The sequence below is a fragment of the Pogona vitticeps genome, chromosome 5 (genome assembly GCF_051106095.1).
Source record: "Pogona vitticeps strain Pit_001003342236 chromosome 5, PviZW2.1, whole genome shotgun sequence".
NCBI lineage: Eukaryota > Metazoa > Chordata > Lepidosauria > Squamata > Agamidae > Pogona > Pogona vitticeps.
In genome coordinates this window covers 177,305,019-177,315,830 of record NC_135787.1, presented here as the reverse complement: position 1 = coordinate 177,315,830, position 10,812 = coordinate 177,305,019, and the positions used below count along the sequence as shown (strand labels likewise).

At 40.8% G+C, this 10,812-nt stretch overlaps 1 protein-coding gene across 2 annotated transcripts; it reads left to right on the top strand.

Moving 5' to 3' along the window:
• The first annotated feature begins 344 nt into the window (after positions 1-344).
• On the top strand, positions 345-7,782 carry ETFBKMT (electron transfer flavoprotein subunit beta lysine methyltransferase). 2 transcript variants are annotated; one of them, XM_020792228.3, is made up of 4 exons: positions 345-532; positions 4,304-4,750; positions 5,759-5,889; positions 7,200-7,782. In XM_020792228.3, the coding sequence occupies exons 2-4, from the start codon at positions 4,431-4,433 to the stop codon at positions 7,541-7,543; spliced, it is 795 nt and encodes a 264-aa protein (XP_020647887.3). In that variant the 5' UTR covers positions 345-532; positions 4,304-4,430; the 3' UTR covers positions 7,544-7,782. The 2 variants fall into 2 exon arrangements, with proteins under 2 accessions (XP_020647887.3, XP_078232398.1); XM_078376272.1 differs by having other exon boundaries at positions 504-1,255.
• Positions 7,783-10,812: the final 3,030 nt, after the last annotated feature.

Genomic DNA, 10,812 nt, shown 5'->3' with positions numbered 1-10,812 from the left:
AGCTTGACAAACCGAAATATAATAGCAAAAACGTCTCTCTTTCACTGGTCTCATGCCAGAAAACTTGTAGTTAACGGCTAGGGCACAACACAGTTTTTTTTTTAAATATAAAAACTAAAAGGTGAGCCGGATTAGATCAGAAACATAGAAGTAAAGAAAATAGATCGATGGAAACATTCTCAACTACTATACTTCCGGTCCCTAATCGACCATGTGGAGCACTCAATGCAGAGGGAAAGGGAAAGAACAGTACAAGGAACCATAGAGATAAAGATAATGTAGGCGGTATCCGAGCGACAAGGCCGTGCTTCCCCGCATATGGCGGCGTTCAAATAGAAACAGGAAGTAAAGGCTGCCGTGCATGGTGTCTCAACTCCGACGATTGGTTTCACTGAGGCAGAGGGTTGTGCGAATGTTGTTGTTCGTGCAATAAGGAATCACGCGGAAAGAAGGCGAGTAGCTGAGGCTCAACCCATAGAGGACAGCGCTTCCTTTTTTTGGGGGGGGGTCACCCCGTCACCCCCCAAAACGGGTACTTCCCATTTCATCCCCAACAATAGGTTCCCTCCGAGAGCTGTGCAAACATGTGGCTCTTGCGCTCCGTGTGAGTCAAGAAGTGGGTCGTGTCCCTGATAACTCAAGACACATTGAAACAGACTGACACAGGTGCCCCTCTGCAAATTAAGTCCCTTGACCCCATCACGAGTAGGGCAGGGTGGGGACCTAAAGCTGACTTCCCCATTGCTAGTCCCAGCTAGGAAAAAACCCTTTTGCATCACCTGCTAAATGATCGTGAATTCCGTGGGATTAGCAATAAAATGCAGTCATTAAGATCTTGCGTATTTTTGCAGCTTCCCATCCCCCCCCCCCGCTTCTCTGACTCTCACCTTTTGTGACTCCATGCTTGGGGAAGGAGTGCTAACTCTCAAAAGATTCTGCAGAATATTATGCCATTTTTAAACCAAAAGAAAGAAAGAAAGGAAAGGAAAGGAAAGGAAAGAAAAAGGTAGTGGTTTGGATTTAACTTAAAGAGTCAACAAGACTTCTCTCCCCCCCCCCCCAAATCTTTGCTACTTAAGGTGTATTATATTCGGGTTTTATTGCAGCAAATTGTTTCTTTTTCTCTGCAGGGATATTACCTAACATTTATTTATTAATTTATGTAAAATATTTTTATCCTGCCTTTCTTCTTAAAAAGAACTCAAGGTGGCTTACCTTACTAAAAAGATGATAACATCCCCTTCCCACCAACAGAGTAAGTCCTACTCTTTTCTGCCTTCAGAGTCTTAGAAATAGGAGGAGGGAATAAGAAACTGACTGAATTAATTGTCACATTAAATATTTTCTTCAGGCTGTGAATAAAAAAGCTACTTTGTGGGAGGAGGATAGCATGCTGGAAATATAATTAGTTTTGGTGACAGCTTTTAAAAGCACAACTGCCAGAACGCCCCTTACAGCGCAGCTACTGCCTATGCCGGCTGTAGGGTTCTATAGAGTTATAATTTTAAAAGTAACTTTTCTAAGATTTGTTTTGTGCTGTGAAGTCACCTTTTCCATACTGTTGCTCTTGAGATGTTGCCCTTTGGCTCCAGGCATCCCTTCTGTGATGTCAAGTCAGAACTGGCTTATAGTGAACCTAATCAGGCTTTCAAGGTAAGTGGGATATTTGAGTGGTTTTATCAGCTCCACTCCCCCAGTCAGTTTCCATGGCTGTTCTCCAGAGTCATAGCCACTACACCATATTGGTAATCCTTCCCTAGCAAGTATTTTTTTTTCATGATGGCTGAGGATGATGAGATGTGTAGTCTAAAACATCTGGAGGGCAACAGAATGTAGAAGGCAAATGTAATAGTCACTATTTGTCTGATGATTTCATGTCATAACTTTAGAGTTGATGCTAATTCACATGCTGCTTTTGACAGAACATTGCTCAAAACAGTTCATAATAGAATGAGACAGAAGGACAGCACAATCAAAACTGAATGTAATTTCTCTTGCCAGTTGCTCTTGCTTTATTTATACAGCTTCCAGAGGCAGTCTGTTTCAGCTAACATAACAAAGAGATGTAAGAGCACCTTAAAATACATTTATGATGACATACACCTTTTTTTCTTGTCAAGAGAAAACTATTAGCTTAGTACCCTCATACCCAAATGTGGAGGTCAAGGACAACTGTGTAAGTGTCCCCATCCCCACTAGGGTGCCTGTTGGGTGCCTGCTCTTCCACTGGTTGTGAGATGAGTCATGCCATATTATGGGAGCCCTGCTGGAGGGATACACTTTTCTGAATATATAGCACTATAAATATGTTAGCCTTTAAGATACTGCAAAACTCTTTATTCTGTCTTCATAAGGATAACTATGCTCTCTAAAATACTTTTCATAGTTTTTGAAAACACATTGGTCTTATTAGTTTAAATAATTTGTCATAGCTTTTCTTTCTTTTACTAGTGTAGATAGCTTGGTTCGTGTTCATTTGTCTTCCAATAGTTCTTAAGGTTTTCATAAATTTATACCAGCCAGGTTATGATTTAAGCCTAATTATTAATCACTGTTGTTTCTTGTGTTGATCACATTAAATAGTTATTTGCTCTTTCCTCCATGTGTGCCACAAGATGTCAGGTTTAGAGTTGCTCTACTTTTGCCCCCTGCCTGTAACAACTAAAAATTCAGATGAGGGCACGTCATTGCATTTCAGGTTTTCATGATCTTTCATGCTTTAAATTTGAGGCATTTCACCAGACATCCCACCCATTAAAGGCAGAGGAGCTCTATGAGAAAAAAAATGTTGGTAGCCCCATCAGGTTATATACCCCATTTTGCATGGTAAAATATATAGTGGTGCCTCGCAAGACGATGTTAATTCGTTCCGCCAAAAATCGCTGTGTTGCAAAAACATCATCTTGCGAAATGCGGTTCCCCATTGGAATGCATTGAAATCTATTTAATGTGTTCCAATGGGGGGAAAATCGTTGTTTTTTGAAAATTGCCCATAGGAAAACCGTTTTGCGAAGGGGGGTCCCAGCTGTCAACATCGCTGTCTTGTGAAAAACTGTCCCTAAAAACCATTTTGCAAAGTGCGGATGCAGCTATCAAAATTGTCGTCTTGCAAAAAAACCGTCTTGCGAAGCATGGACCAAAACATTGTCTAGCGAAAATCGCCCATAGGGAAAACCTTTTTGCGAAGTGCTATAGCGATCACAAAAAACCATCGTCTTGCGAATTAACCATTTTGCAAGGTAATCATCTAGTGAGGCACCACTGTATATCAGTTCATATTTATCTTTCCAGCAGTTTGCTAACTTCATTGTTTCTTTATTTTGTATTGTATCAAGTTGTAGTCTGTATTGCCAGTAAGCTACAAATTGGCAAAAGAAACCCTAGAACACTTGTTTACTCACAAATCCACCAACCCTTCCACCCAAACTGGCAAGACCTGTGCTCGTTTCTTCTTCAAAAGGTTTGTCTTCAGAAAATCAGCCAATGAAGGTTTGTGTAGTATTAGGAAACATTAGGACTTTTTAACAGTGCAGATCAAAATACAGTACTATTAGATGCACAGGGGTAGGCACTGATCTAAAACTTGGCAACTATTGGAATATTCCCTGTACCACAGGAATTTGGGAATGGCTGTAATTCAGTGACAGAGCAGTGCTTTGCATGAAGAGGGTCCATGAAGAGAATCTTGGCATATTCAGATGAAAGGATTTAACATCAACCAGAACGGACAAAACTTGAAAGATGAATGGTCTTAATAAAAACAAATGTTTGTTGCTGTTACGTGCTGTCAACTCACTTTCAATTTATAGACACTCTATGAACTGATGACTTCCAGAAGGTCTTCTAAGAGCCCTGCTTCTGTTGTGCAAACTAAAGGGCATAGCTTCCTTTACTGAGTCAATCCATCTCATCCTTAGTCTTCCTGCATTCCTAGCTTTATTGTCTTTTTCACTGAATCTTATCTTCTCATGACAATCTCAGTTTAGTCATTTCAGATTTGAGGGAAAGTTCAGCCTTGATCTAGAACCCATGTCTTCGTCATCCTGGTGCTCCATAGGATCTGTAAAGCTCTCCGTCATCAGCACATTTAAAATGAGTTGAGGAAAAACTGAACATTTGTTACACATGTACCCAAGTTATACATGTAAAAAATAATAATTCAGAAAAGGGGAGGGAGAATGTATGCAGAATATGGGAAATAATTTAACAATCAGCAATAATATTGTTTGGCCATAAGATGGCGGTCTTAGTGCTCTTTTATACATCAATCTGTAATGGAACACTTAATCCCTTTTATTTTCAGAAATTGTTCCCTCTAAATGCCAAATGCTATTGTGTGTGGATTTTTCTACCTACCTCCAGTTTTGACATTTTCTGCAAATATGGTCTGATTGGACTCTGGGAAGTAGTTTCCCAAGTGCAAGGCATCCATGATTTTCAAAGATTGCCGACGGCTGCTACAAGTATGTGGTGGGGACATCATCAGAAAAGACTTAAAGCAGAAGAGTCAAAGCAGCTGTTCACTTTGGAGGTGCTGTCACAGGTTGATTTCTGGAAAACCTTTGGATCCAGAGATGAGGGCTTTTCTGGAGGAGAACACTGAAGTTGTCAACAGTGGGAACCTGACACCAGAAATAAGGCTACGACTCCTGACTCCTCACTGCAGATTTTGGCATGACAAAACCACCCTGTGGCCATATGGAGACCCTTACTGGGCAATCTACTGGCCAGGAGGCCAAGGGCTAGCAAGGTATCGTTTCCAAAGAGGCTTTCCCATTTACTTATTGTAGCAAAAGCAGCTGACTCAGAAGTTATTTTAAACACCAATTGATTGATTACAGCAAGCTTAGGTTACAAGAAGTATCTTAAACTTCAAGGTGACACAAGACTGTTGTTTTCATCCTAGTGTAGAACAACATATGTACTAGAAACTTTGCATGCTGTTTTTTAAAAATGTGCCTTAAAATCAAATTTGACTTGTGAACTGCTTCAGGATTTCTAGATACTGAAGTGCTTTACCAGTCTCTGGGGCACTTTGGGACTGTGCAGCTTGCCCAAGGATACATAGGCCGGGCTTTTCCCATGGGAGGCACAGTGGGGAATTGAACTCCCAACCTCTAGCTCTGCAACCAAGTATCTACTCACTGAGCTATTCAACCAGTTATTGTAGAATCTGTTTAATGGGAAACATATTTCTCCCCCTTTCTAGAGACAATGTGATGTTTCTTAACCTAAACCTTTAACAACTTTTTAACAGGTCTATGGGATGGTGGGGAGGCAGCTGTATCTATTGAAGCTGTGCTTGCCATTGCAGTTTGTAAAGTTACAAAGATTTGTCCGACAAAAAAGGGGGTCAGGTGTGTGTGTGAACTATTCATAGCGGGAGTCCTGCAGAGCATGCACCAAGAGCTTTAACTCCCTAATGAGTAGATACAAATCAACCAATGACTATCATCTTTCTGAAGCATCTGGAATGATGGGAAAGGGCTTTAGGAGGAAGTGCAAGAGACAAAAGCCATGAGCCCTTGGCTTTAAAGGGCTTGGCTTTAAAGAGCCCTTGGCTTTAAAAGCCATGAGCCCTTGGCTTTAAAGATCAAAGCTTGGAAAAATTGGTTGGGGTTTGCTGGAAGTTGTAATCCCAAAATACAACTTCTCCTATCTCTGAGCTATGTACAGGATTGGTTTGAGAAGCACTGCAATAGACTGATATAATAGATTTTGTTGTGAATCTTTCCCCTTTTCTCATTTTTCAAAATAGGTACCTTCTTGATAACCCAAAGGTGGTCCACAGGAAGAGCATTCTAGACCTTGGCAGCGGCTGTGGAGCAACTGCCATTGCAGCCATGATGAGTGGTGCATCACAGGTTGTGGCCAATGACATCGATCCAGGTAGGAGTTTCCCTTCCAGGGCAATAAAATTTCAGTCCATGGGGTGGGAGAGAGGTGCTGTGACACAGCAGCATGTTTCAGTTGAGCATACATTGTAGGCATCAGTACCAGCTGACAATGCATTATGTGGGATCCATACAAAAAGCTGTCAATCGGGAAGGTAAGCTCTGTTCTGGTAGTGGGGGGGGGGCTTTCCAGATGTTGTTGGACTGTCATTCCCATGGTTCCTCCCCATTGGCTAGGGTTGGTGGAGACAACAGACAACAATGTCTGGAATGCCATACAGCACTGACACAGTATATGCTCTTGAGAATGACAGTGGCAGATTCCCACAGGATGATGAATATCAGAAGAATGCTGGAAAAATGACTTCCATATAGCAGTTTCCAGCTCATTCCTGAGATGCACATGAAGACTCAAAAGTTCAGGCCTTTGTATACATGCAATGGTTTTTGAATATCACCAATATAGAGTAAAACCATGCAGAAGATTTTCAAAGACGTAGCCATGTTATATCTATCTCAGTGTGACTTTTTTTAAAAGGCCTGCAGCACCTTTAAGATTGAGATAAGTATTTAAGTTCTTTATTTAGTAGAGGAATGTGCTCAGTACAAAAGGATCAGGGCCACTGCCTACTGTCTCATCAAACTCATGAGCACTTTGATAACACCGATCCTTACGTCTCCATTTGTGTCAGAAGCAATCCAGTGGGACTTCTGTACTGGAAGGAGCAGCCAACAGGGTGCTGCGTCAGGCCCAGAGGATGTCCTCACATTCTTCGGGGAGGCTTACCTTCCATCTAAGCTGCAGTAGCCTCTCCCTACTCAAAACACTGAAGAAGAGACTTTAACAATTTCCTAATCATTAGCCTACACCCCTCCCGGCCCAACAATCTGTTTAAGCAAGCAAATGGCAGTCCAGCAGCCACAATTGTATCTAGCCCCTATGGTGGTGGTTTAGTCATTTAGTCGTGTCCAACTCTTCGTGACCCCATGGACCAGAGCACGCCAGGCCCTCCTGTCTTCCACTGCCTCCCGGAGCTGGGCCAAATTCATGTTGGTCGCTTCGATGACACTGTCCAACCATCTCATCCTCTGTCATCCCCTTCTCCTCTTGCCCTCGCACTTATCAGGGTCTTTTCCAGGGAGTCTTCTCTTCTCATGAGATGGCCAAAGTACCCCTATGGTAGCTTAGACCAATTTTGACAGATGTCTTAATTTTCCTGGGGATCAGCAACTGTAGAATGTTGCTTGATCTGCAATATATTTCCAAGTAAGGAATCTGGACACTGATCTTTTGTTTCACCTCAGTTGCAGGAGCTGCCATGATGCTGAACTGTGAACTGAACAATGTGAACCCTTTTCCGGTTATTACAGAGAACCTCATTGGCACAAAGCTGGAAGGGTGGGATCTTATTGTCCTTGGAGACATGTTTTACAGTGAAGACCTTGCAGACAGCCTTCACCAGTGGCTGAAAAAGCACACCATAATCTCTGGGACCAAAGTACTGATTGGGGACCCAGGCAGGCCTCACTTTGTGACCCACCAAATTCAGAGGGAGTTACACAAAGTTAGCGAGTATTGCCTACCTGAAGCAACAAGGCAGGAAAACTATGGCTCAGCAACTACTGCTGTCTGGCACTACCAACCTTGACTTGTAAGTGGACACCATGCTCAGAATCTCTTAAAACATCTGTTCTGGCAGTGCAACTTCCATCGGACAATGAATAACACTTCATAGTGCTTCACTGGCTCATTGCAGACTTGCAGGTGCTGAAGGCACAGCTCTATAAAGTGGGAAACAATAACAGCAATTACAATTTTTGAAAAACACTTTGCTTCCTATTGCATTCCTTAAGTCCATGGAAATAAAATGTGTTTCCCACATTGTAACTGGAGTTTTATTATTTAAAGCAAACAAAAAAAATTGTGAAGTGATTGTTTTCAGCTTAACAGATCTTCAGATTTTCAACAGATCTCTTTGCATCATTTAGCCTTGCTCTCAATAGTGAAACAGAATCCCCAGGTGCAGAAACTGCACCTTCTGAATACTAGTTCCTGGGGGAGCAATTCATGTCAATGCAACTAAGAACACCAGTACCATTGATGCTCTGCTTGTGGTCCTGAACTTTGTGGAACTTCTAAAATTGTCTGGACAGCTGTGCAGTTCTGCTGGCAGAAGTGAAATACGTAGGTTGCAGGGGCACATGGCTGCTAATGAACAAGTTCTATCTTGGATTCCTCATTCCACACCAGTCAAGTGGTTTGACACACAACAAGCAATCCAAATGGGGAAGTGTTAATTAGTGGCAGTTTGCCATTGTGAGTTATGCCGTTGCTGGCACAAATACAAAACAGGATTGTGGCTTTTGTATCAATCTAGAAATGTATTAAGATAATTATTAGACCACCTTGGGGGGGGGCATGAAATTATGTGCTGCTTTTAAATTCTGCAAGAAATGTTCATCAAACAAGATAGTAAAGAAAGCAAAAATGACTGGGTGGGAGAAATGGCTGGTATTCAAGGCATAGGATCCGCATTTCATTAGTTTTAAGTTGGAAATAGATGGAGACTGTAGTACATCAAATCTATAGTTGAAACCACTCATCATTCTAAAATTAGATCTCAGGTAAAACTTGTTAAGTGATTCCATGATCGGACACGAACTTACTCCAGAAATATAATCATTTTCAAAATTTCAGAATTATTCATACTGGCTTGCCAACAGTCATAGAGAAAGATGGTGCCTGAAATCTTGTTGCACAGCAGTGGAGATGATGGAAGGCAAATGTTGTAACATTCACCTCTTTTCTGCTAGTAATTAAAGAGTCACCATTGCTGTTCTTGGGAGTGCATGCTCAAGAGTCCTAGCAGAGATAAATTGCTGGGTGGAAGGGAGAGAATTTTATGCCATTTACCTTCTGCTTATGTAAAAAAAAAAAGGATTTCAACCAGTGAGTGTGAAATTACAACAAAAGATCAAGGTACTGTACTAAGTTGCACTTATGTTTTAGATGAGCCAACTATATAATAAACCACAGATAAAATCTTCGTAATTTTCACCCAGTTAATTGGGTCAAAATTATTTTCTGGGGGTAGGAACAGATTGAAGTATGTATGGAAGCACGAGAAGCATCTCCACTACTCTCAGAGGTTCCTCTACCTTCATCATACCCAGTACTTTCTTCTGAAAACAATATCTTCTGTTTCTATTAAGAACAGCAGCTAAACTAAATACAAATATTGTTTAATTATTAAAGTAGTTCTAGCCTGCAACAAATTCCAGGGTGGGATACATTCAATAAAATCACATTAAAAGAATTAAGCATTTCAAGTATTACAGAAGTGTTTGAGACACTTTAAAATAATTTAGCAATTCAAAGAAAACAAAATCCAATCTCTCAAAGTGCCTGGAGCTCAAGGTAGACAACCAGGTTTTAACTTGGCAGTGTCAGTTAATCCGCCAAGAGGAGGACACTCTACAACTCAAATGTTAAAAACAAGAACCCTCCTTTCACACATAGTAATTTTGCAGCCAGTTTACAGCTTCTCACACACAAGCTCCTTGTCCTTTATGTGTAGGGCAGAATCTAATAGTGAGCATCTACTTCTCACTGCAACCTCCAACACAGGCTCCAGAACACTGGGAGAAACACCCCAGAGCCTGTTTTCATGCAGTAACAGTGGGGAGAAAGTTCCAACTCACTTAATGGGATTATATTGATTTATTGTTTGAACCAGTACAGGTATATATTTCCAAAGAAAGGTTCCATTCAGATGTCTTTTTAATTGCAATAAAAATTAGCTAAACAAGACTACTCTGCAAATAATCAGCACACTTTATGTCCTTTGAAGTATTTATTTTTTAATGTTTGTTTAGTTTTCCTGGTAAGAGTTTTGGAACATGTATATTAATGCTCAAGTACTGGTAAAATTAAAGGGAGAAAAGGGAGAGGAAAAATATTGTGATACATTAATGACTAACACATTTATTTCAGTGTGCATACCTAACTAAAGATTAAGGTTTTTTTATAGCTCAGAATTCTGAAATATGAGTATAACATAGTTGTTTCTCTTGACATAATCTGACTTCTACACCAGAAGCAACTCATTGCATTTCTGTGACATCTAAATCTACCTGACATATAGTTTAGCTCTCCTGGCCTGCAGTCACAAGTAATTAACAATTTGATAATCCCATTTTTGTGTCAACAATGCATTGTCACTTTTGTTTGTATCCATACCTGGCCATCATGTATAACTACGCTCTTTGCTCTCATGTCATTTGAGAATGTTGATCCACAAATACTGAGATGGAAATAAATGTCAGTCTTTACAGTAATGCAATATTTTGACTTTGATTTCTTTTTTCTCCCCTTTAATTTTGCTAACATGCTAAGACAGACTATCATGGCTATTTGTTTGCAAAATCTTCAAATATGTGCATATAAGGAAGGATCTAGGAAGAAATCTAAAATATCCAGCCAACAACATTTGATAACAAGTCAAATAAAAAACAAAAACAAAAGGTAGACATGTTGTAGCCACAAGAAAAACGCCAAAGGCCAGTTGGAATATACTTTCTTTACCAATAATGACTGCATGCTTTAAAGTCAATTCCAAGTTATGGCAACCCTTCTCAGGGTCTCCTGTTTACACTCTGAAGTGTTTTACTAATCCCCTTCTTCTGGGTCAATCTGAGGCCACGCAGCTCGCCCAGGGCCACATAGGCTGACTGTTCCCCTTGGGATGCACTGGGCAATCAAACGCTTGACCTCAGTTCCATAGCAAGGTATGCCACCTACCCACCACAGCATCCTTGAGGTCATTTTGCTCTTGTTCAGCCTGAATGTGATTATCTTGGCCAGTAGGTGTCAGTAAAGAACTGCACATTAGTGCTTCACCTGGAAACAGCAGCAAGG

Excerpts from the sequence above, each read along its gene's own strand:
- ETFBKMT (XM_020792228.3), top strand. The coding sequence starts at position 4,431 with ATGATTTTCAAAGATTGCCGACGGCTGCTACAAGTATGTGGTGGGGAC. Across the intron at positions 4,751-5,758 it reads GGAGGCCAAGGGCTAGCAAG|GTACCTTCTTGATAACCCAA; the intron begins GTATCGTTTCCA and ends TTTTCAAAATAG. Across the intron at positions 5,890-7,199 it reads GGCCAATGACATCGATCCAG|TTGCAGGAGCTGCCATGATG; the intron begins GTAGGAGTTTCC and ends GTTTCACCTCAG.